Source organism: Anabas testudineus, chromosome 6 (genome assembly GCF_900324465.2).
Source record: "Anabas testudineus chromosome 6, fAnaTes1.2, whole genome shotgun sequence".
NCBI lineage: Eukaryota > Metazoa > Chordata > Actinopteri > Anabantiformes > Anabantidae > Anabas > Anabas testudineus.
In genome coordinates this window covers 24,191,836-24,216,657 of record NC_046615.1, presented here as the reverse complement: position 1 = coordinate 24,216,657, position 24,822 = coordinate 24,191,836, and the positions used below count along the sequence as shown (strand labels likewise).

The 24,822-nt window shown below is 43.6% G+C and overlaps 3 protein-coding genes across 3 annotated transcripts in view; 2 read left to right on the top strand and 1 right to left on the bottom strand.

The window, feature by feature from the left end:
• Window positions 1–3,740: 3,740 nt before the first annotated feature.
• Window positions 3,741–6,577, bottom strand: c6h15orf40 (chromosome 6 C15orf40 homolog). The gene is made up of 4 exons (XM_026364550.1): window positions 6,289–6,577; window positions 5,629–5,758; window positions 4,374–4,501; window positions 3,741–3,943 (listed from the first exon to the last, which is right to left on the bottom strand). The coding sequence occupies exons 1-4, from the start codon at window positions 6,508–6,510 to the stop codon at window positions 3,854–3,856; spliced, it is 570 nt and encodes a 189-aa protein (XP_026220335.1). The 5' UTR covers window positions 6,511–6,577; the 3' UTR covers window positions 3,741–3,853.
• Window positions 6,578–7,166: 589 nt separating this feature from the next.
• glsl (glutaminase like) lies at window positions 7,167–18,846 on the top strand. Its single transcript, XM_026366260.1, has 21 exons — window positions 7,167–7,245; window positions 8,188–8,288; window positions 9,101–9,150; window positions 9,412–9,508; window positions 9,966–10,098; window positions 10,255–10,321; window positions 10,662–10,774; window positions 10,862–10,991; window positions 11,468–11,535; window positions 11,900–12,063; window positions 12,261–12,319; window positions 12,713–12,757; window positions 12,832–12,890; window positions 13,141–13,207; window positions 13,285–13,335; window positions 17,265–17,441; window positions 17,727–17,858; window positions 18,110–18,202; window positions 18,283–18,344; window positions 18,440–18,580; window positions 18,720–18,846. The coding sequence occupies exons 1-21, from the start codon at window positions 7,199–7,201 to the stop codon at window positions 18,802–18,804; spliced, it is 1,941 nt and encodes a 646-aa protein (XP_026222045.1). The 5' UTR covers window positions 7,167–7,198; the 3' UTR covers window positions 18,805–18,846.
• A 4,489-nt stretch (window positions 18,847–23,335) lies between these two features.
• Window positions 23,336–24,822, top strand: part of LOC113165770 (proline-rich protein 5-like) — a 22,520-nt gene continuing 21,033 nt past the window's right edge. Inside the window, exon 1 of the mRNA XM_026365481.1 lies at window positions 23,336–23,647. The gene's annotated coding sequence lies outside the window, so the exon portion shown is untranslated. The remainder of the gene's footprint in view (window positions 23,648–24,822) is intronic.

Genomic DNA, 24,822 nt, shown 5'->3' with positions numbered 1-24,822 from the left:
CAAACAGACCAGAACCACCAACGGACCTGAACCACCACAAATAGACCAGAACCACAAACAGACCAGAACCACCAACAGACCAGAACCACCAACAGACCAGAACCACAAACAGACCAGAACCACCAACAGACCAGAACCACAAACAGACCAGAACAACGACCAACGGACCAGAACCACCAACAGACCAGAACCACAAACAGACCAGAACCACCAACAGACCAGAACCACCAACAGACCAAAACCACCAACGGACCAGAACCACCACAAACAGACCAGAACCACCAACAGACCAGAACCACCAACGGACCAGAACCACCAACAGACCAGAACCACCAACGGACCAGAACCACCAACGGACCAGAACCACCAACGGACCAGAACCACCAACGGACCAGAACCACCAACAGACCAGAACCACCAACGGACCAGAACCACCACAAATAGACCAGAACCACCAACGGACCAAAACCACCAACGGACCAGAACCACCACAAACAGACCAGAACCACCAACAGACCAGAACCACCAACAGACCAGAACCACCAACAGACCAGAACCACCACAAATAGACCAGAACCACAAACAGACCAGAACCACCACAAAGAGTCCAACAGCCCCTGAACTCGGTGTGGGTCAGACCTGCTTTCTGTGTCGTCTCACAGAACCGCCTCCTACCCTTGAGGTTCTGCAGCTGCACCCCGAACCTGCCTCACCAGGAGGCCTCCTCCCCCTCCGGCCCACCAGGGGGAGCTCCAAGAAGAACATGGATCCCTGAGAGGTGACAGCTCCTCTCTTCACCTGTGTCCAGAACTGATCCCCACAGGTGACGATGTGGACCGTCCTGTGTGACAGTGACAAACATTCAGAACCGACCTGCGTTGAGTTTTCCTGCAGCAGAACCCAGGGTTCTGAAGCCTCTCTGTGGAGCTCTCCATCTGTAACCACGTCACCCACGTGCTGACGTGCCGCTGGAAGTCGTGTGAATGTGCTGCACTGAAACTAACTAGTGACCTGTAGTTGGTCCAGTTTGAGCTGCGAGGAGTAATCAGATTACTGATCTGCTGCATGCGTATGTGCTTTTCCAGTGAGTATATGTACTGCATCCGAGTTTAAAATGAAGTGTGAGAACTCGTGGTTCCGTTGGGTGTTATGTAACACTAAGTCCAAGTTTCTTTTCCAGACCTTTAAGTCTCTGATCTCATCTGACGGGATACTCTGTGATGATTCATCGCCGTGGATTTCCGCTGAGTCTTTTTAAACTTTACTTTCATGTTTTGACCACAGTCTGAGAGGATTGTTGTCAGCAAACATCCGAGCTGCAGCCTCCAAATCCTCCTGTTGTCAGTGAGGCTTTAGTGGAAGAATAAGAGCACTGTGCTGATGTGGACTCGGTTCCGGGCACAGACAACAGAGAGTAAACAGGCAAAATGGCCTCAGCATTAAGACCCTGTGTTTGTCACGTCAGCTGCTGCAGAGTGAGTTCGATTGTTTGAGGACTATAAATAAACTCGGAGAGAGAAGTGAGGAAAGAGGTTTAGAGACCGGTGCCTTGTTCTGCCCGGCTCCAGGCCACGATTTGTTCTGATTGTCTCTTGAAGGGATCAGCGCAAAGACATCCACATACACAAGCTCCATCCTCTCCATCCCAGAAATCCTGCTGATGAGTGGAAGTGGGGATGAAAACGGTCGCTGTTCACTGCAGAGGGAAGAGAATCTGCAGCACGATGCAGCTCTGCCTCTGTGTTCGGTTAACTCACACGTGGTTAAAGGAACTGATGTTTGGGTTTTATTTTTAATAAGAATCACCTTATTCACCAAATGTACAATGTGTGTGTGTCGTGTTAGAGAATCACTGTTTGACACTGAGGGAGGAAGCATTCAGGTCCTTTACTTTAAGTACTAACACCACACCACTGTTGTAGCTGGTTGAACCAATGTTTAATGACTCTTAGTACAGACAGGACTGATGCTCCACGTTTAAACCTCTAAATAAAAAAAAAAACCTCTCAAATAAAGTTAGAAAAAAAGTCATGAAATGTTGAACAGAAGCTTTTTCAGAAACATAATCTCTGAATTCCCACAGATTGTAGCTGAAGATGAATCCTCCAGCTCCAGCAAACATAAAAATAACTTCTTCTAACGGAGCTCCTGAAACAACCTGAGTCATCACGCTCTGATGATGAAACCCTCGTTCACCACATCAGATGGGCCAGAGGCTCCGGATTCCTGACTTCAACATTTGTTGGTGGAACGTCAGACTCCAACATCTAAGACACATCTAAGTGACCACAAAGAGACATGAAACACACGAGACACTAAGCAGCCATGAAAACAAAGGCAAAGAGACACTTGCTAAGTACAGTGGGATACAAAACTACAGACACAGTATGAGACACAAATTCAAAACACGTTCTGCAGTCATGGGTTTGCTCTGCTTGATGATTCTGGTTCTTGCCCAGGAGCTCACTGTCTCATAGTGTGTCCATAGGACTGTGTGTTATTGATGGAGTATCTTGATTTCTATTTATTTTCTTTAAACGATACAACCTGTGACTCGTTTTCAACCGACTGTAAATTCTAACATCTTCACAGACTGAGTGACGGGTCTTTGAGTGCAGGAGAAGAGGATTTAAGTTTTCGAATCCCAAGAATTTAGGAGGGAAAACGTCCATTCATCCAGCAGAGGCTTAACGCAGCGTCTAAAACATCCTTCAGTCGGACAGGAGCTTCAGCGGGACTCAGCAGCAGACGTAAAGCTGCTGATCCAGGCTCAGTGGAGGAGACACATGATGAAAAATGACTCGGTGAAGATGATCTGGTCAAACTTGAGAACAAACTCTGAGGTAACTGTTACATAATGTTCTCAGTAGCAGTAAAAATAAACTTCACTCTTGCCCAACAGTCCCTGGCAGCACAAACTTTGTTTGCAGAGAGCTGGAATATAAAATGATAGTCAGTAGTTTGATAAAAGCTGTGATGTTGGAGTCATCATCAGTGCAGGCTTTGATGTCGGCTCAGATGCTGATGATCCAGCAGAGGAGCTCTCCATCTCTTTGAATTATTTCAGTTTAAACTCAGAAACCCAGCTCATTACTGCTTCACTAATTGACAACAATCCTCTGATTCAGTAGCTGATGACTAAAGCTAATGAGCTTTTTATGTCTTGTTTCTCCAGGGACTTGAGACGGTTTTCATGATCGCTTCTGTTCAGAAGATGAAAACGAGAGACGTGTGTAAGTCTGAGCACAGATTTCAGTGCCTCTTAAACCAACCTCCACCTGAGATGGTGAAAATCTCGTTTCTATGAGGAAATCGTTGCTCATGAGCTGCATTTGTTTTGTCCAGTGATGCAACGTGCAAATAAATCAACTATTAATTAGTTTAAGGAAAATGACAAAAAAAACCCTAAAACTTTCTGGTTCCATCTTCTTCACTGAAGATGTTCTGTTTTTCTCCCTTATAAACTAAATATTTGTCTAAATTTGCCAGTATTTTAGTGGCACACTGCAAAGAGAAAGTTGGAATATTCAGAGAATAAGTGAACCAAAATAAACCGAAATGTTCACATGCTATAAGATATGAAATAGAAGACAGAAACATATTTAATTCAGTTAAATTATACAGGTCATAATCGGTTTATTTCAAGCTAAAAAATATACTTGGGTCACTCATTCATTCCAGACATCCCAACATGTCAGTATACTGTATCATATTGAATCGTCTGATTTTTCTGTCCAGAAGCTTCAGAGGGTCCAGTTTGGTCCATTTTCATAGTGATGTTCTGGTTCTTCAGGCACCAGTAGCCACACTGGTCCAGCTGTGAAACCCTGCCTTCACTCCCTGCTGTCAGTCTTCAGCCTGCAGCCTGTCTGAGCCTCCTCAACACCTCCTCTGGACTGAGGGAGGAGTCCACTCTGATGAGTTTGTCTCTGGACCTGGAGCCCTGGAGTAAATGAGGGGAGAAGACAAAAAGTTCACATCAGGATCGTTTCTGTACTGGAGGACAAAAAGGAACAAGTGGTGTAAAAAAAGAAGGTACTAGAATTAGGAAAGCCACACAATAGTTCAGTAATCAGATTTTTCCTCTACCCCTTATTTATTCTGAAAAATTGGTTCACACATTAAACTGTACAGGGACAGAAGATGCTGCTTCCTGACTTTCTGTTGTTTTTCATGTGTGAGTTGGAGCAGACTGACTTCACATTGAAAGAACAACAAAACAGAGGTCCTTCTCACAGCGGCGGAATAAATATGCTGACTCACACTTACTCAGACTTTTATATGTGAGACTTTCATTACAGCAACCAGGTTTCTGTTTATATGATGACAGTAAAGAAGTCAGCGGACATAAATGTTTAAAGCGTTTCAGGAACCTTGTCAAGAGAGAGGTGGCTTTTCTTCAGCTCGAGAACTTCAGCCAGGTAGCGAATGAGCTCTGTGTTGGCTTCTCCATCTGTAGGAGGCGCTGCGATAGCAACTCCCACTGCATCTGCAGAGACTTCTGTAGGAGCAGGAGAGGAAAAGTACACACCAGAGAGGTCACCAAAAGAGAGCTGCTCTATAAAAGCAGAAGGTTTGGAGGTTTAGGCTCAGTAGATCTAGAACTAAAGTTAAAGATCGCCTTTGTAAAGAACATCTCAGCAGCCATCTCCCGTGATGCTCTCTGGCTCGGCGACCTGTCTCTGTGGCAGAAGAGAAGAGGCAGAGCACGACACGGCCCACAGTATAAATTAATATACGGTGATTTTATTTCAGAATATCAGCACTTAGACATTTCATGGACCACAAGCACAAGTAAAACTATTTTTAATGTAATAAATGATTTTAAATATGGAGGTTTAATTAATTATAAACATGTACAAGAAGCACAGAGAAAGGAAGTTCTCCAAGCCTTGAAAACCAAACATCTGTCAGAGAGCATGAGAGATGTCCGCTGGCTGATAAGTGTGGGTAGACTTCCTGTTAGAGCAGTAGTTTCATGGAGCTGTTACGTAACAACTAAACAATGTCCCATGATCTACTGTGATGAAGATGAGACACAGCAACACCTCCTGATGGACTGTTACAGAGCTCAGGAAGTGTGGACGGTTCTGAGGGGTCTCGGTCTGGACTTTGATGTCAACTATGGCTCCATCATGTACGGACTACTGAGGGAGAACATGTCGATCAAACAGGTGGAGATGTTCCAACTCATAATCTCAATAGTTACAATGAAACTGTGGAAAACAAGATGCATGATGGTCATAAATCAAACTGTAATAGACAGTAACACGGTCTGCAAACAAGTCCTCCGTGAAATAAGAAGAAGAACTCTGGATAAAGAACAACAGCTGCCCTGGTTCTTATTGGACATTTGACTGTTTACTCTGCACCTTTAACCCTGTTTTTATATTTGCTGCTGTTTTTGCTGTTACTTTGATCCTTGTCAATATTGTTGTCGATATTGTTGTTATATTTATCGCTGCTATGATGTATTGTTGTGTTATTTGCACTTTATTTTTATGTTTAAATGTAAACATTGTATTGTCACTGAAACTTCAATAAAGATTTGTTAAAAAGCGAAAAGCACACAGTTCAATGTGAAGCAGTTTGGGACTCGCTGTCGTGTTAATACAGAGTACAGTTCACCTGTGATGCTGCTGTTTTTGGAGCCAGGCTTTGCGTGCACCGTTATAGTTACACAACCACTTTTGTCCCGAGACACTGGAGCAGGAGCTTCCGCCTGTTGTGCTGCACCACCAGCCGCTTTCCCCTTCACCTGGTGGAACAGCAGGAGGTTCAGTTACTAACACACAGAAGGCAGGTTTCCATGTAAGACCAGTGAGTGAAGCTGCGAACAGACTCAGTAGTAGCACAGTGCCATCTACTGCCTGTTAACACCGTGTTCTTCTCCAACTCCCAGGATTTAAAACCTGGAGGATCTTTGCTCTCTGAATCTTGTGTGACTTTGATTAAAACTCTTATTTCTAAGAGATTCTGCTGAATCAGCTAGTTAGGAGCCACGTTTGGAATGAAGATGTTTTGTGGATACACAGGCTGAAGCTGAGACCCTAAATCTGTCTCTAGTGAAGAGAAATTAGGCTCCTTCTTCTTCTAGGCTCCTAATTTATATTAATTTCTAGTTTTTCTAGTTTTCCTTTCACTGGACTGGGGCCACATGTTATATTCAAATGGTTCCATACGGTTACAGATATAAGTGGAAACAAATATGTACACGTTTCCATTTTCTCCGTGTATTAAACTCTGACTTTAACTTAGTTACTTTAACTTAGTTTATTACTAACTTACCGTTTTCTCTTTTTTCGGCATCTGCCTGTTTTCGGAGTAACGTCTTCCCCAGGTAACGTTCAAGGAACCGGGCAGAGGGGACGGACTGCACCGGGAGAGGACGGTTAACGGACAGAAGACCACCGGGAAGACGTGAGATAAACGGTTTGACGTCTCTCCTCGGAATGACTGTAAATATCTTAGGAATTTACCGGTTGTTCTTAAATCTGCACGGGAAAACATGTACCTACTACCCGCTAGCTTGCCAAGTGCTGGTTAGCTTAGCCAGAGCAGAAAGGCTAACGTAAACATGGTCATTTCCGCTTTTCAAAATATACACTTCCGATCACGTTTTTCAAAGTAAGAGCCATTCCACTGACCCACTGAAGTACATGTACTGTAATATTTCTACTTTGCGTGAGTATTTCCAGTTTTATTTGCCTGTTTTGACTTTAAGTATTATGATTAAACAGACTAAGATAATTTCAAATAAATTACTGATTCATGTGCTGATTAACAACTGAATTCATTTATGAGTTTATGTGTAAGAAGTTATTAAATATTGGCAGAAATATCCACGACAGTTTCCAAGTCTATGGTGTCGTGTTCATTGTCTTTTTTGTCACACTAACATCCCAGATATTGAGTCAGTCAACTAATTGTTATGTGAAATGTTTGTGTTAAGCCTGTCTCCACTTTTAACATGTCTTTTTGTCTCACACCCTAAACATACTCTATATTTAATGTTTTTTGCTGTAGCTAAACCAAAGCAGAGGGAGTGTCTGCAGGCGCTGACTGGTTTCCCCTCCTCTCCCAAACATCCCATTCATTAAAGAAAGTTTACAGCCTGCAGACATACTCACGGAGGAGCCAGCTGCTTCGCCAGGCGCCCCATCTTACATGAAAACTGGACTAACACCTGAAACCTTCGATGGAGAGCAACCAGAACCAGGAGGCAGAGGACACTTCAGACCTGTGGTGAGAAACACAGTCACTTCACATTCTGTTTGTTTTCTGGCTCCATCTCGTAGTAACTCTGTTCCTGAACAATGCTCAGACGTTTTCCATGTGGTGAAGGTGTCATAAAGCTGGAAACACTCCAGCTTTACATTCCTGCTGTGTTGGTGAGAGGCAGGCTGAGACGTGGCAGAGCAGCATGAGCAGAAAAGAGGAAAATATTATATATAGCTTCACTGTTGTGGTGAATCACAGTAAAGAATCAAAACGATTTATCTTTAAAAGTATTTGGTGTAAATAAAACAGGCATAAGAATAAAACTTTAGCACGACGTCATGAAATTCAGAATAGAATGAAATGAGAAAAATATGAATGTGTGAGGAGGCAGGAGATGGTGGAGTCCACATGTAACGTTGGTGATGTTGTATAACACATTAAGAGACTTTCAGGAAACTGGATCATTTTCACCTGATAGTTTGTGAGGTCACAGCATCGAAACATGAGAATACAGCTTCATCACAGATACAACACGAAAAGTAAAAGTCCTGTGAGAAGAAGCTGAAAGTTGACTGTTCACATAATCAGATACGTTTTTTATTTTAATGTTACTCGGAGCAGGAGCTGACACTCGGCTATTTTTATACTGTGCATGTCTTATAGAACATAAGTGCAGCTACCCACTTGGTACCCAGTGTATTCATAAGATTTTTAGACTTTGCAGACTTGACAAATGTGCACGGATAGATAAATTGTTATTAAACCAAAGTTGAATATGACTGAACATCCCAAAATATTTTACAGAGAATTATTCATTCTTTTTTAAAATTAGATGTTTAATCTGTTATCCATCATTTTATACTGTCATCAGCAGCTCGTCACTCATCTGTAAACCCTGTTCATTCTTCACTTGTCCAAAATGAACAATACAAATATTTGATTGATTCTTTGTCATTGTGTCTTCAGTTTTCAGAGAACTCCTTCTCTCAGACGCAAATGGAGGAAACGTTACGGCGGTCTGGACGGCAACAAGCTGCTGGAGCCCAGTAGGGATCCAGATATGAAAGGTCTGTATGTACTTATGTGCCGTGTGTGTGAGAGTGTGTGTGAAACACCCTGTGATTAGTGGTCTGTGAAGTATTCCTGAGTGGGCGGCATGTGTTGGTGTCTAAGCGAAGTTTCTGCTCCTTCGCTCCACCTCTGTCTATTTTTCTGTTCTCCCACAGAAACACAGAGAATGTTGAATGTCATCTTCTCTAACCAACAACTCCGATACACTGCATTTAAAAACGTTTCTCACACGGCTGTTTCCAACACTTGTATCCAGAATCCGTTTCATACTAAACTTGTTTTAGTCTTATTTTATTGATACACATCTTATTTCCTCTAATGCTGTGTTAACACATAAAGTATAGTTTTGTATTGATCTGTACATAACGTGTGTACCTGGTCCATATCATATGTTAATGTGTTAATGTTATTTTACACGTCCTGTCACATTCTATCTTATGTCATCATAACCATGTTGTGCTTGAACTTGAACATACAATTGTAGATCTTATGTATGATGTATGTAAAAAGTGGCGTGTAATAACCGAAATATGAGTTGAAAGTAAAACCTCTCAAACGAAGTGCTGATAGAATCTGCAGCCTCACGGTACTCTCTCACTGCATTGCGTCTCTTCTCAGCCTCTTCATCACCTCAGTATTGCACGGTGATCCTGTCCTGAAGTCCGACTTGTCTTAAAGATTTGAATGTGTTTGACTTTAGAGAGAAGATAATCGAGTGTCACAGCTCAGCAGCTGAAACAAGCTGTGAATTCTCCAAGTAACAGTAACAGAAACAGACTGACCGAGTTTCTTCTCTGTTCCCTGGCAGAGGATGGACAGATGACAGACGAGAGTCAGCAGAGGAACGCTGAGAACCAGGTAGAGCTGCCTGAACATGTTCCCATCTTCATGTTCTGTCTAGATCAAAGAGTAGTCCTGTTGTCTTTAATCCAAACTCAAAGCTTCAAGTTTCCTTCCAGAGGTCTGAAAATTTCCTGTCAGAGGGAATAAGTAAGAATTAATGACTAATAATAAGTCATTTACGTCCTGCAGATAAAGAGAGCAAAGGTCATTTCTCAGCTTGATACTGATGTTTTTTGAATTTGTCTCCCTGTTTGTTCATTTTACGACGTCTTCAAGGACGCAGCTCCCCGCCCAGCACCCAGGAGCCTTATCCAGAGCCAGGTCCAGAGTCCAGTCCAGAAGCCCATTAGCCTCGTCAGTCCTGGACCTGCAGGTACAGATCCAGGAGAAGACAGCATTCTGATTTGTTATGTGCTCTCGTTTTACGTCTTTGTTGTCCTCGACTTGTCCTCGTGCTGTTTCTTGTCCTGTCCAAACCCTCAAACTATCCCCGCACAGTCACATCGTTACAGAAACCTTTGAGCAAGTAGTGACCAGCCGTTTTTTATTTATTTATTTATATAAATACGCTGACTTCGACTTACAGCGACCAGGTTTCTGTTTATATGATGACAGTAAAAAAGTCAAAAGACATAAATGTTACTTATATGTGTAAATGTTCAAAGCATTTCAGGAACCTTGTCGAGAACTTCAGCCAGGTAACGAATGAGTTCTGTGTTGGCTTCTCCATCTGCTGCGACAACCATAAAAACCTCACAGTAAAGTGGGAAAAGTATGTGAACCCTTGGAATTAATGACTATTGACAGAGAGTCTGTTTCTGTGTGTACAGCGATGCCGATGTCAGTCAGTAATGGCTGTCTGAAGCCTCCTCTCCCTCAGGCTGTGGTTCAGCCAGAGGACAGAAGTTGTCCCCCCTCACAGCCCTGGTTCCCCCCTCAGCAGAGTCCATCCAAACGCAGGGCGTAAGTCTAGCGGCCATGTGTGTTTTCCCAGTTCAGCTCTCAGCTCAGACAGCAACTTAAAAACGTCAGAAAGTCAGATTCTGGTCAATCAGTGTTTTGCTTTTGGAGAGCGGGACCATCTGCTCCTTCTCACGTGTCTCCTCCTCCTCGTTTCAGGGCTGCTGATGTGCTCTTTGACAGCTTCGCTTCAGATGGAAGACTTAAGGTCAACCAGTTCTTTGAGGTATTTTTACTGATGCACTCAGAAGTTGTGGAGGGAAAACTCACACACGTACTCACATGTCAGAATAAAACTTTATCATATTAATTCACAAGGCATCATCAGAAAGATCAGGCGTATTGAAGAGGAAATGCATCCCATCAGCTTCAAATGGATCAAATTGCACCATGTAAAGTGTAGGAGGCAGGGCCTTTGAGCTGCAACTCTACTAATAAACCAATTTTATAACAAGTTCCCCAACCGCATGCAGATAAGAATACAGCCCTTTAACATGTAAGGATGAGAACACACACAGTCAACAGGTGGAAGAGATAAAGATGCTATGTGCCGCTTCCTTTGTCAGGCCATCTGGAGCTCAGGCCTGCACAGGTCCGACCCTCGGCTCAGAGAGTGTTTTTTCCACCTGAGAAAGCTGCAGGATGCTGAGGGATCAGTGGACAGAAACGCCTTCCACAGGTCCCACTGATTTATTTCTTCTTCAGTCTGTTTGGTGCAGGTTGTTGGTTTTTGGTACAAAGTCTTATTTTGAATTTGTGGCTGTAGGTGTGTCACAGGATTTGTCTCCCTCATCCTGAAAGCTCTGCAGGGGCGATTTGTTATTCCAGATTTTTCTACCTTCACTGAAGAGACTCAGAAGTTGTTCTCCAGGTGTCGACAGCTGTCGTCTGTGCAAGTAAGTTCTGCCCAGACACCTGTAGGTCCAGATAAAAACATTTATTAGATTCTAAGATCAGTTTCCAAACATAACATAATGTGGCTCTTAGGTTTCACAGGTTCTGATAGAAACCTAAAAGAAATCGGAGCAAATTGATTATATGTTAATTTAATACAAACCTCTATTCCCTGACCAGTGGGAGAGATATGTGTTGTACTCCCTCGTTCCTGAGTTCCCAAAACAAAATGAGCTGCTTGGAATTGAATCCAATAGAATTTGTACAGCACCAAATCCCAACAGAAGTCATGTCCCTTCTCTCTGTGATTGGATTTTGATTTATTCATAGTGTAAATTTGTACGTACGTCCCATCAGCTTATTCCATCCTTATCCTCATAATTTCCAGCAGCTGCCCTGCGGCTGTTTCATCAACCTGCCGATCAGGTCGCAGGTCTTTATATTGTCACACGTGAATGTTCTGTTTTTGTCCAACCAGGAGAAAGAAAGGGAGAACGTGGACGGCAGTAAGTGGGGAGTGTCGATCTGCACCGTGGATGGACAGAGGTACAGACTGAGCTACACTAGCTAGTTCACAATAGTTTCTTTGATATGTTATATTTTCTATAATGTTATATTGATAATAAAGTGTGCGGAGAAGGAACTGGAAACAGTGAGATGATCCTTTGGAAACAGTCTTGTATCAGAGACCAGCTTCTTCTTCATTACCTTTAAATTGATGTTGAAAAACATTTCTGCAGAACTGAACATTGCTCTTTTAAATTTTATTAATATGAGAAACAGTATTTAAGTCCAGCACTTTAGTCAGAGATGATTTATGTCAATACAAAACACGAAAGTCCTGAACTCCTGAAGAAGAAACGCCAGCAGCAGCTCTCTGACTGCGTCCATCACTCCCTCTGTTGGTCAGATTGTCTCTGGCCGACTGGGCTGGCTCTTTGGTTCTGGGTGAGGTGTCCTGGCCACTGGTGTACGGCACGGCAGTGGACCTGCTGGGCTCCGATCTCGTCCACAGATACGTTGGTGTCGATGAATACTCCAGACACGACTCTCCATTCACCCTCACTAAAACAGGTCCAGTGACTCTTTGTCAAACGTCATTCAAACCCTTGTTGCCTGCACGAGGCTGGAGCTGTACGAGACGTGTTTTCATTCTATACGATACAGTTCACTACCATTTGAACATTTCTTTACATTTACTGGGATCATTTTAGGTCTAAAAATGAGAAAGCAGCAAGCAGTAGCATTTCCATAAACTTTCCTCTGTACAGGGATCCCTCACAGCCCCCTCACTGAGACAGGAGCCATCGTTACTACATCTTTACTGCAGGTAACTCCCTCATCCATCCGCTCATTCATCTACAACACTGCACTACAAGGAAACTGAGCATACAAATAAAATAATGAGTTAGCCAAGGTAAAATGAAGAGGAAATGACTACATAAAATGAAGATCTGCTTTAAAGCAGCACCACACCTCCTTCGTACAGTTTTTCAGCTGCGTGGAGAAGTTGGCACAGTTGTCCTGTGAATTTAGTGCCTCTGTCTCTGACTCCATGATGTTGACATCAGGTCTCTGGGGCCACACCATCTGTTGCAGACTTCTTGTTCTTCTTCTCTTTCTGCTGTCCGGCTTTTTTCCTGAATCCAAACATCTCATGTTCCTAAACGCTGAAGCTGTGCACTGTGTCCTGTTAACGTTAATGTAATCGCTGTGTCTCCAGCTGGCGGGCAGGCTGTGTGCAGAGGAAGAAGAGAAGTACGACTCTGTAAGTGATGATGATGACAACACTCTGAACTTCCGCTCAGAGACAAACTGACTGCTGTTTTTTTTGTACTGTAGGTGCTGAACATCATCCGAAGACTCTGCAATAAAGAGCACGCCAACTTAAACTGCACCAGGTACTGACGCTACTGACAGAACTGCAGTACTACTATTACTATGACTACTGAGACAGAAAGAGTCGTGACACTAGGGAAAGGTATTTGAAACGGTGGCACAGTCGACCAACCAGGACTTTATGAACATGTGAAACCTAGATACCCCGTTGGTTTTTAAAGATCCTCGTACTAAGTGACAGGATGCACAGCTACATACTGTATTTATGGAGCTGGTAATAAGCTGAATTTATGGTTATTGTGTGATCTTTAGTTATCAGAGCAGCAGGAAGGCCAGCATCAGACTTCACGCTCTGTCCTTCTACCTGCAGGAACGAAAGGTAAGTTAAGTTAAAGAGTTAAATATTGTAAGTGCTGTCTAATGTCTCCACTTCTTAACCAAGCTCCTTAATTTCAGTGTTTTCCAGAGAAGGTGGACATTAACGCTGCTCTGGATCTAATGCTACAGGTAAAACTCCTCTTATTATCACATTAGTGTTTGTCTCTGCGTCGGCAAATACCGGCGCTTGTTTTGGTGACTTTCATCATATATTTGTGGGTGGACCAAGCTTGTAGCTCCATCCGTCTCAAAAGAGCCCTGCAGTGCTTCACATACAGGTAAAAGGCCCCTGACCCCTTCTATAAAACAGAGAAGGAAAACCACTAAACGCTTTTTAGTGGTTTTCCTTCACGTTCTGCTCTATTTTTCCATCGGTGGTTGTTTTTATACCGTTTTTTTGTTTTTTTGTCTCTTTTAACTGAATTAGCTATGATTCGCTTCAGAAAAGCTGCTATGTGCTTTTTCAGTAACTAAATCCATCACAGTCTTGTACTGTAAACACCCAAGTCCTCCATATTGTCAATATGACCACTGACTCCAACGTGTCTCTATCGTGTCTCTATCGTGTCTCTATCGTGTCTCTAACGTGTCTCTAACTCGTCTCTAACTCGTCTCTAACTCGTCTCTATCGTGTCTCTAACTCGTCTCTAACGTGTCTCTAACATGTCTCTAACTCGTCTCTATCGTGTCTCTATCGTGTCTCTATCGTGTCTCTATCGTGTCTCTAACGTGTCTCTAACTCGTCTCTAACTCGTCTCTAACTCGTCTCTATCGTGTCTCTAACTCGTCTCTAACGTGTCTCTAACATGTCTCTAACTCGTCTCTATCGTGTCTCTATCGTGTCTCTAACGTGTCTCTAACGTGTCTCTAACGTGTCTCTAACTCGTCTCTAACTCGTCTCTATCGTGTCTCTAACTCGTCTCTATCGTGTCTCTAACGTGTCTCTAACTCGTCTCTATCGTGTCTCTAACTCGTCTCTATCGTGTCTCTAACTCGTCTCTATCGTGTCTCTAACTCGTCTCTATCGTGTCTCTAACTCGTCTCTATTGTGTCTCTATCGTGTCTCTAACTCGTCTCTATCGTGTCTATCGTGTCTCTATCGTGTCTCTAACCTGTCTCTAACGTGTCTCCAACGTGTCTCTAACGTGTCTCTATCATGTCTCTAACGTGTGTCCAACGTGTCTCTAACGTGTCTCTAACATGTCTCTAACTCGTCTCTAATGTGTGTCTAACTCGTCTCTAACGTGTCTCTAACATGTCTCTAACGTGTGTCCAACGTGTCTCTAACGTGTGTCTAACTCGTCTCTAACGTGTCTCTAACATGTCTCTAACGTGTGTCCAACGTGTCTCTAACGTGTGTCTAACTCGTCTCTAACGTGTCTCTAACATGTCTCTAACGTGTGTCCAACGTGTCTCTATCATGTCTCTAACGTGTGTCCAACGTGTCTCTAACGTGTCTCTATCATGTCTCTAACCTGTGTCCAACGTGTCTCTAACATGTCTCTAACGTGTCTCTAACGTGTGTCCAACGTGTCTCTAACGTGTCTCTATCATGTCTCTAACGTGTTTCCAACGTGTTTCCAACGTGTCTCTAACGTGTCTCTAACGTGTGTCCAACGTGTCTCTAACGTGTCTCTAACGTGTCTCTAACGTCTGTCTAACTCGTCTCTAACGTGTCTCTATCGTGTCTCTAACGTGTGTCTATCGTGTCTCTATCGTGTCTCTAACGTGTGTCCAACGTGTCTCTAACGTGTCTCTAACGTGTCTCTAACGTGTGTCCAACGTGTCTCTAACGTGTCTCTATCGTGTCTCTAACGTGTCTCTAACGTGTCTCCAACGTGTCTCTAACGTGTCTCTAACGTGTCTCTAACGTGTCTCTAACGTGTGTCCAACGTGTCTCTAACGTGTCTCTAACGTGTCTCTAACGTCTGTCTAACTCGTCTCTAACGTGTCTCTATCGTGTCTCTAACGTGTGTCTATCGTGTCTCTATCATGTCTCTAACGTGTGTCCAACGTGTCTCTAACGTGTCTCCAACGTGTCTGCAACGTGTCTCTAACGTGTGTCTAACATGTCTCTAACTCGTCTCTATCGTGTCTCTAACTCGTCTCTATCGTGTCTCTAACTCGTCTCTATGGTGTCTCTAACGTGTTTCCAACGTGTCTCTAACGTGTTTCCAACGTGTCTCTAACGTGTCTCTAACGTGTCTCTAACGTGTCTCTAACTCGTCTCTAACGTGTCTCTAACTCGTCTCTATCGTGTCTCTAACTCGTCTCTATCGTGTCTCTAACGTGTTTCCAACGTGTCTCTAACGTGTCTCTAACGTGTTTCCAACGTGTCTCTAACGTGTCTCTAACGTGTGTCCAACGTGTCTCTAACGTGTCTCTAACGTGTCTCTAACGTGTGTCCAACGTGTCTCTAACGTGTCTCTATCATGTCTCTAACGTGTCTCTAACATGTCTCTAACGTGTGTCCAACGTGTCTCTATCATGTCTCTAACGTGTGTCCAACGTGTCTCTAACGTGTCTCTAACGTGTGTCCAACGTGTCTCTAACGTGTCTCTAACGTGTCTCTAACGTGTCTCTAACGTGTGTCCAACGTGTCTCTAACGTGTGTCCAACGTGTCTCTAACGTGTCTCTAACGTGTCTCTAACGTGTGTCCAACGTGTCTCTAACATGTCTCTAACGTGTGTCCAACGTGTCTCTATCATGTCTCTAACGTGTGTCCAACGTGTCTCTAACGTGTGTCTAACATGTCTCTAACTCGTCTCTATCGTGTCTCTAACGTGTTTCCAACGTGTCTCTAACGTGTCTCTAACGTGTGTCCAACGTGTCTCTAACGTGTCTCTAACGTGTGTCCAACGTGTCTCTATCATGTCTCTAACGTGTCTCTAACATGTCTCTAACGTGTGTCCAACGTGTCTCTAACGTGTGTCCAACGTGTCTCTAACGTGTCTCTATCGTGTCTCTAACGTGTTTCCAACGTGTCTCTAACGTGTCTCTAACGTGTCTCTAACGTGTGTCCAACGTGTCTCTAACGTGTCTCTAACGTGTCTCTAACGTCTGTCTAACTCGTCTCTAACGTGTCTCTATCGTGTCTCTAACGTGTGTCTATCGTGTCTCTATCATGTCTCTAACGTGTGTCCAACGTGTCTCTAACGTGTCTCCAACGTGTCTGCAACGTGTCTCTAACGTGTGTCTAACATGTCTCTAACTCGTCTCTATCGTGTCTCTAACTCGTCTCTATCGTGTCTCTAACTCGTCTCTATGGTGTCTCTAACGTGTTTCCAACGTGTCTCTAACGTGTCTCTAACGTGTTTCCAACGTGTCTCTAACGTGTCTCTAACGTGTCTCTAACGTGTCTCTAACGTGTCTCTAACGTGTCTCTAACGTGTCTCTAACTCGTCTCTAACGTGTCTCTAACTCGTCTCTATCGTGTCTCTAACTCGTCTCTATCGTGTCTCTAACGTGTTTCCAACGTGTCTCTAACGTGTCTCTAACGTGTGTCCAACGTGTCTCTAACGTGTCTCTAACGTGTCTCTAACGTGTGTCCAACGTGTCTCTAACGTGTCTCTATCATGTCTCTAACGTGTCTCTAACATGTCTCTAACGTGTGTCCAACGTGTCTCTATCATGTCTCTAACGTGTGTCCAACGTGTCTCTAACGTGTCTCTAACGTGTGTCCAACGTGTCTCTAACGTGTCTCTAACGTGTGTCCAACGTGTCTCTAACGTGTCTCTAACGTGTGTCCAACGTGTCTCTAACGTGTCTCTAACGTGTCTCTAACGTGTGTCCAACGTGTCTCTATCATGTCTCTAACGTGTGTCCAACGTGTCTCTAACGTGTGTCTAACATGTCTCTAACTCGTCTCTATCGTGTCTCTAACGTGTTTCCAACGTGTCTCTAACGTGTCTCTAACGTGTGTCCAACGTGTCTCTAACGTGTCTCTAACGTGTGTCCAACGTGTCTCTATCATGTCTCTAACGTGTCTCTAACATGTCTCTAACGTGTGTCCAACGTGTCTCTAACGTGTCTCTAACGTGTCTCTACTGTCTGACAGTGCTCCTCAACAGAAGTCACCTGCGAATCAGGAGCTGCCATGGCTGCTTCTTTAGCCAATGGGGGGCTCTGTCCACTGTCAGGTGACCAGGTGTTGTCACCGGCCGCAACTCGGAGCATGCTGTCCATGATGCAAGTGGCGGGCATGAAGGATTATTCCACAACTTTCCACTACAAGGTCCAGCCTGCGTCCTCCATGAGTGAAATGAGTTAGGGAGAAAGTCGGGGGAAGTTATGTGGTATTTAGAAATATTCCAAACATTAAACAATAAATTGGTAAAATAATCAGCAGCACATGCTTTATTCAAAACCAAACTATGTTTCTTGTTTTCTGTTTATTTCATCATGATCCACGAACTGAAGCTCACATTCAGGCTGTCTCCTTATTTCTCTGCTTGTTCAAATGCCTCCTCGGTTTTAAGGGACACTCCCTTGTGGTCACATTGTTTTGTGCATGTTGCAGACGTCCATACCAGCAGTGTCCAGCAGCCACGGCTCCCTGCTGGCTGTGGTGCCTGGTGTTTTGGGGATGATGGTGTTTTCTCCGGAGGTCGACGCCTGTGGAAACCCGTGGAGGGCTGTTCACTTCTGCCAGGTAACGTCTCTTATCCTAAACTAGCAGCAGGTTGCAGGAACAAAACCAAAAGCAGGAGGAACTCAAACATGATGTATCTGTTTAGAATGTTTTTTGGCTTTATGACTTGATATGATGAATAAATGTCACTGTTTTTATTGGATGTTGACCTCGTTTCAGCATTCAGCTGTCTGTAAAGAACATTTATAGAACAAGACAAATTTAACGAGTCCTTCCTCCTACTGACGTCATCATATCATTTGTTTCTGCAGGAGCTGATTTCAGCGTTTCAGCTGCACAGTTTCGACATCAGGACTCCATTCAGGCAGATTCTGGCCTACAGACAGTGGAAGGCTGAATCTGAGGTCAGTTCTGATCTCAGACCAGTTGAACTCTACAGGATCAGTCAGACCATTATTTTAAAAGCACCTTCTCTCCTGAACAGGGATATCAGATCATGAACGTCCTGCTGGCCGCTTTTAAAGGAGACGTTCAGTCCGTGAGAAGGTGACCACACAACAGGTTCCATCATTATAACATTTGTTCTAGCTTTATGTTCATTTGTGTCTTAATCTTGTTCATGTTTTTGGGGTGTTTCACAGGTACTTCCTGTCTGGAGTGGATGTTGGTGCTGTGGACTACGATGGCCGGTCGGCTCTGCACGTGGCAGCAGCTGAAGGCCACACTGAGGTCATCCGCTTCCTGCTGGAGAACGCCAGGGCAAACCCCGCCCTCAAAGACAGGTGAGACCACACCTGTGTACAAACAGCCTCCTGACTGGAGTGTATTTCTACTTTGTGGTATTAGTATATTTACTCAAGTAAAACATGAGTAGTTCTTTTTACTGCTCCAGTGTCTGATGTAGTTCTGTCTCTCCACCAGGTGGGGGAGCTCTCCTCTGCAGGAGGCGCGCAGACACAACAAGGAGGCTGCAGTTCAACTGCTGCAGGAGGCATCACACCTCTAACCTGAGCTCACCTGTTTACTGCTGTACTAACGAGTAACTGAGTCATACAGAGCAGATGATTTAAGGACTAGTCAGTAAATAAACAGCAGATAATTTGATCATGACCATTATTGAAGACATCAATAGAATAACAATATCATTTTTTTCAAGGTTTTCAGTGAATTTAATGGTCTGATGTTCAGGAAGAAAACACTAGAAAACACTGTACAGCTTCAACCAGTTCAAAGATATTTCCCGACAACTGAGCAGCTGATGAAATGGGAGCAACGACAATGTGAGACTAATGCACACAGAAACTTTAACGTATAGATTTCAACACACTGGGGAGTGAAAATCTGAATGAACAGAAGAAATCATGGCTGGCTTCCGTAAAGAGAGTTGGTCCTGGTTCCTACAGGTGACAGGTGAAAGACCATGAAGTGGTTTAAGAACAGCTGTGATGTGTTCAGTCTTCCTCGTCCTGGGCACCACTCAGGCTGCAGAGTTCTGAGTCGACTGTGGCTGATTTGTTAGTTTGTTTGGCTCAACGAGGTCCAGTCTGCAGCAAATCAAGTGTGAGACAGTGTCTCTGTGTTGCCCTGAGGGAGATGCTGACCTTTTAAAGATGATGATTAAAGCCTTAAAGATGATGTTTGGGGTCAGTGCTCTGACTGTAAACCCAGGTCTATCACCTGTGATCATTCTTAACCAAATAATCAGACTGCAGCTGTAATCCACATAAAGCCGAACAAGCCTCTGTTTAAAACACAAACGCTCCAGATTTGACGAGTTTCTTCAGATTCTACTTCGGAGGCAGGTCGAGTTTGAGGAAAGAAGAAAAGTCAGCGCTTCATGTTGAACGGCTGGAAACAGTTAAACTTCACAGGAGGCGAGATGAGGAGTTTGACTTTACTTTAGCCTTTGAACTACAAGCAGCTCCAGCAGCCCCGTCCCATAGAAACCCACATCTAGTCCACATGCTGAACAAATGCATTGAAGGAATAATTGATATTCTGTCCACGACCGCTTCTTTTCTATTGATGAGGAAACGCTGCTCTGGAATCTGCTGCAGTAGTTCAATAGAGGAGGCTTGTCTGTGAGTTCTGTGAGTTTCCTCTTAGAGACTCACATATTTCAAAGAGAAATAAATAAGATATATGTTTAAATATATTTGTAGGATTTAGAAACAGAAGATTTCAGATTCTGGACTATTCGTCTGTCAGAAAATCAAACTCATGCAACTAAAGTTTACTTTAATTTACTCTGATTGTTTCCAGGTTTCCATGAACGCCTCACAGTTTGTGATGCGGCCTCAGAGTTTTAAACCATCATAGTCCAGAACAAACTGTTGATGGTTTTCTAAGCAGACGGGATTAGAAGCTGGAAATCACAGCTTTCCAGATAAATGAAGATAAAAGACGAAGAATAAGGAGTGAACTAAAGCAGGAGTTGATGAGATCATGTGTTGGTTTATCTTGAATCCACATGAAACAAGCGGAGGAGCCTTAAACAATTGATTAGACCCATAGTGAAAGATTCAAACAAAGATTAGAGACTAAAATGCAAACATGCTGCTGCTTGATCTTTTCCAGCTGTGGTGGAAGAAGTTCTCCACTACTACTACTACTACTACTACTACTACTACTACTACTACTACTACTACTACTACTACTACTACTACTAGTTCTACTTAAAGGCAGAAATGCCCCTGAGTAGAAATACTCAGGGGCAAAATGTTATTTCATCTAAATCTCTGACCACATCATGGTCATTTAATGATTTAATACAGTCGATTCATTTCAATCTAGAAATTACAAATGGATCAGTGAGGTCAAAGTAAAATACTGGAGTACTTTAATGAACGTGTACTGTCAGTAGTTAAATAAAAAAACGAACTTAATGTGTGAAATCAAAACCAAAATAATACAAAAACATTTACATTTCAATTACAGGACACAAATATTCACTCTGCACACTTTTTACTTTTACTTAAAATACTCAAAGTAACTTTTCAGTGTGTAGTTAACCAGTTAGTTAATTAACCAGTCAGTCAGTTAACCAGTTAGTTAATTAACCAGTCAGTCACTTAACCAGTTAGTTAATTAACCAGTCAGTCACTTAACCAGTTAGTTAATTAACCAGTCAGTCACTTAACCAGTTAATTAATTAACCAGTCAGTCACTTAACCAGTTAGTTAATTAACCAGTCAGTCAGTTAACCAGTTAGTTAACCAGTCAGTCACTTAACCAGTTAGTTAATTAACCAGTCAGTCACTTAACCAGTTAGTTAATTTAATTCAATTTCAATAGATTTTTTTTTGTATAGCGCCAATTTACAACAGAAGTTATCTCAAGGCACTTTACAGTGTTTAAGGTTTAAGACCTTACAGAAAATATTTATACAAAAAATTATAGAGAAAACCCAACAATCCCATTTGAACAAGCTTTAGGCAACAGTGGAGAGGAAAAACTCCCTTTAGAGGAAGAAACCTCCAGCAGAACCAGGCTCATAGTGGGCGGCCATCTGCCTCGACCGGTTGGGGTGAGTGGAAAGAGAAGAGAGAAAAGAACAGCAGGCAATAAAGACAACAACAAGCATCAAGAACATTGGGCAGATGAACTGGATTCTGGAGATGTACAGCTCCAGGCCGAGGATACCTGCAGAAAAGTACAGAGAGAGGGAGACAGAGAGGAGGAAACACAACTACAAGAGAGAGAAGACACAAAGTTAATGACATGAAATGGTGGCATTTGAATGAATAGAGGAGAGAGGAGAGGAGCTCAGTTTATCAGTAGAGGTCCCCAGTAGACTAACTTATAGCAGCAGAACTAAGAGATGGTTCAGAGTCACCTGATCCATCTCTAACTATAAGATTTATAAAAGCCTAGTCTTAAATGTAGAGAGGGTGTCTGCCTCCAGAACCTGAACTGGGAGCTGGTTCCACAGGAGAGGGGCTTGGTAGCTAAAGGCTCTGCCTCCAATTCTACATTTGGAAACTCTAGGAACCACAAGTAAACCTGCAGTCTGAGAACGTAGTTTTACTTTAAGATGAGATGGATCTATTACTGGAGCTATGTTTTACTATTATCTGTCGGTCGTTTGCATTTTGTGTCCAAAGAAGCAAAACGACACAAACGGACGATGAGAAACATGTGTGCTGAAATAATTCAAATCCCACAAATGAGCAGAGCTCAGATCTGCTGAGTCTGATCCGGTCACCACACAGACTTGTTCAGCTGTTGTTCACCTGGTAGAAATATGACCGAGTCTCCAGCTTCCAGCAGAACCGTGAAGGTCTGAAACCTCACATCTAGGTGTCAGAAGTCAGACTGGAGGTTTCTGAGAGGGCAGAGCAGAGAGAGACAGAAAATACCAGTCACTTCAATCCTGTTTCTTTCCTCTGTGGGTGGACACACACTGCTCTGCACTCAGTCTTCAGTATTAAGCTGATGTGAGAAGTGTGAACACTGAATTCACCATCAGGAAAAACGTGTTTGTGCATAAAAATCTTACGAGGAACCGAGTTCATAGTTCAACTGTAGAAAACTGAGGTCAGAAGTTTCTCTGCTGCAGAAAAGAGTGTCTCTTCTGTAAATTCCAGACAAACACGAAACCTTCTGCCTTTTATTGTTTTCATTCATCAAAAGTTTTCTTCAGGTTTCAAAGTGATGAGATCAAGAGTCAGGAGCCTCCATCAAGCTGGAATTAACGCAAGACCGGACGTCGGGTGGTGGACTGTCAGAATAAGAGTGTAACAGCTGGTGATGACCATGAACAGACTCAGTTATGCAAGTGAATCACAGAATTGTTTCTGTGTAAATTAGTGATTGTTCTGCTCAAATGCCAAAAACACAAATATCTAGGACTTGGTAAAGTCGATTATTGGCATAAGATGCAGTAATGGTGAAAAGTAGTAAACAGGACTGGTATACTATACCTTTGTAATGTATTCTTTTATTTACACACACGGATGCAAAGACATTAATTGATTTTAAAATGAAAAGCACTGAGCAGCAGTAAGAGCTGTTCACGGTGTGTGATGATCCCAGACACGGATCATTCAAGAAGTTCACCACTTCTGTTTTAATATAAAGCAACTGTTCCTGTCAAAAAGTAGAAGTGTGTTAGTTCCCAGTGAGTTCAGCAACAACATATGAAATCTGAGTTTATTACAGCAAACACACGGGAGACATACTAAAAAGGTATTTAGTTCTTAGTTCTTCCACATAATTAAAGTTCAACCGAGCAGCAGAGTAGGACGAACTGCAAACTGTGCTGAAAGCATGTTCCCAGGACAAACAGGTGCAGGTGTTCTCCCTAAAACAAGCGGTGACAGCAGCTCAACAACAGACAGGAGGAGTTTCCTCTTTCATTTACACCTGCAACAGTCAAATGGAATCATCTACTTTATTAGAACAGACATAATGTCGGAAGTGTTCTGTTGAACCAGCTCAATAGATTACACAGAAATAGTTTTTTGACTTGTCTATGGCCCCAGATCTCTCGTGGCTGCTCTGGAACGGGGACTATCATCCTCTCTCACCACCCTGTGCACGTTTCTAGATCCGCCCGGCTTTTACTTTGAAGGCTGCAGCCGGAAGTGGCGGCAGTTAGCTCGGTAAGCTTGTTTAGCTCGTTAGCCTGTTGAGCACACTTCAGACCTGGTCTCGGGTCGGGTCGGGTCCACTAAACTTCAGCAAACGTGTGAGTTCCGTTTGGGTTCGAGTCCGGAGGGAGAGAAGCGAGGACCAGGATGAGAGCGGCCGCTGAAGAGGAGCCGCAGGCGGCGCTGAGCCGCCCGGTTTACCGCCTCCTGTGAGGACCGGGAGTGTTTCAGCAGCTGAAGTCAAGAGACTCGACTGAGGTGAGTCCACGAACCGAGTCCACGGACCGAGTCCACAGACCGGGTCCACGGACCGGGTCCACGAACCGAGTCCACGAACCGAGTCCACGGACCGGGTCCACGGACCGGGTCCACGGACCGGGTCCGCGGACCGGTGTTATGCCGAGTTTTGCATGCCTGCCGAGTTCGATATCCCCCACTCTAATCAGGGAGGAGGATGCAGATCTCTGCAACTCCGAGTTGCCAAATATTGCACCCCCTCCCTTATTAACTGTAACACACGTTATAACAAAATGCTGTCATTTGTCCATCTTTTAGATCATTTTAAGCTTAAGTGTAACAAAGTACACTACAGATCTTTGCCCTATTAAAAATGTTACAGCAGATTAGCAGTGTTGAGGTTAATGAATGTTTTCATTGTGGTTCGTTGAATGTGTGAATGTTATTAATGGGTCAAACATTGTCAAGGCAAGTTTAATGTAATACAGTATCTGCTAATAAAAACAAGATGTGCAAACTTATGTGAACTTACTATGATTTGAGCCACTCACACTTTTGCGTATGTGAATTTTCACTGTCAGCTTAAAATGATCTAAAATATGGACAAATGACAGCATTTTGTTATAACGTGTGTCACAGTTAATAAGGGAGGGGGGTGCAATATTTGGCAACTCGGAGTTGCAGAGATCTGCATCCTCCTCCCTGATTAGAGTGGGGGATGCAGTTCTCGGCAGGCACGCAAAACTCGGCATAACACCGGGTCCACGGACCGAGTCCACGAGGTTCACATGCAAACGGCCAAACCCGCTGCTGCTGCTCAGACTCGGGTTAAACCTGGAGTTTAAATTCACCTGCAGGTCGAGACACGGCCCACAGGTCGGACAGGTCTACTGGTCCACAGGTCTACTGGTCCACATGTCTACTGGTCCACATGTCTACTGGTCCACATGTCTACTGGTCCACAGGTCTACTGGTCCACATGTCTACTGGTCCACATGTCTACTGGTCCACAGGTCGGACAGGTCTACTGGTCCACATGTCTACTGGTCCACAGGTCGGACAGGTCTACTGGTCCACATGTCTACTGGTCCACAGGTCGGACAGGTCTACTGGTCCACAGGTCGGACAGGTCTACTGGTCCACAGGTCGGACAGGTCTACTGGTCCACATGTCTACTGGTTCTACTGGTTCTACTG

Bases quoted from the DNA above. Each gene is read 5' to 3' on its own strand.
- glsl (XM_026366260.1), top strand. From the start codon at position 7,199: ATGGAGAGCAACCAGAACCAGGAGGCAGAGGACACTTCAGACCTGTG. The intron at 10,775-10,861 runs GTCCCACTGATT...TTGTGGCTGTAG, and splicing joins GACAGAAACGCCTTCCACAG to GTGTGTCACAGGATTTGTCT. The intron at 13,336-17,264 runs GTAAAACTCCTC...ACTGTCTGACAG, and splicing joins CTCTGGATCTAATGCTACAG to TGCTCCTCAACAGAAGTCAC.
- c6h15orf40 (XM_026364550.1), bottom strand. From the start codon at position 6,510: ATGTTTTCCCGTGCAGATTTAAGAACAACCGGTAAATTCCTAAGATAT. The intron at 4,502-5,628 runs GTGAACTGTACT...CTGCTCCTACAG, and splicing joins CAAAAACAGCAGCATCACAG to AAGTCTCTGCAGATGCAGTG. The intron at 3,944-4,373 runs GTTCCTGAAACG...CATTTACTCCAG, and splicing joins GCCACCTCTCTCTTGACAAG to GGCTCCAGGTCCAGAGACAA.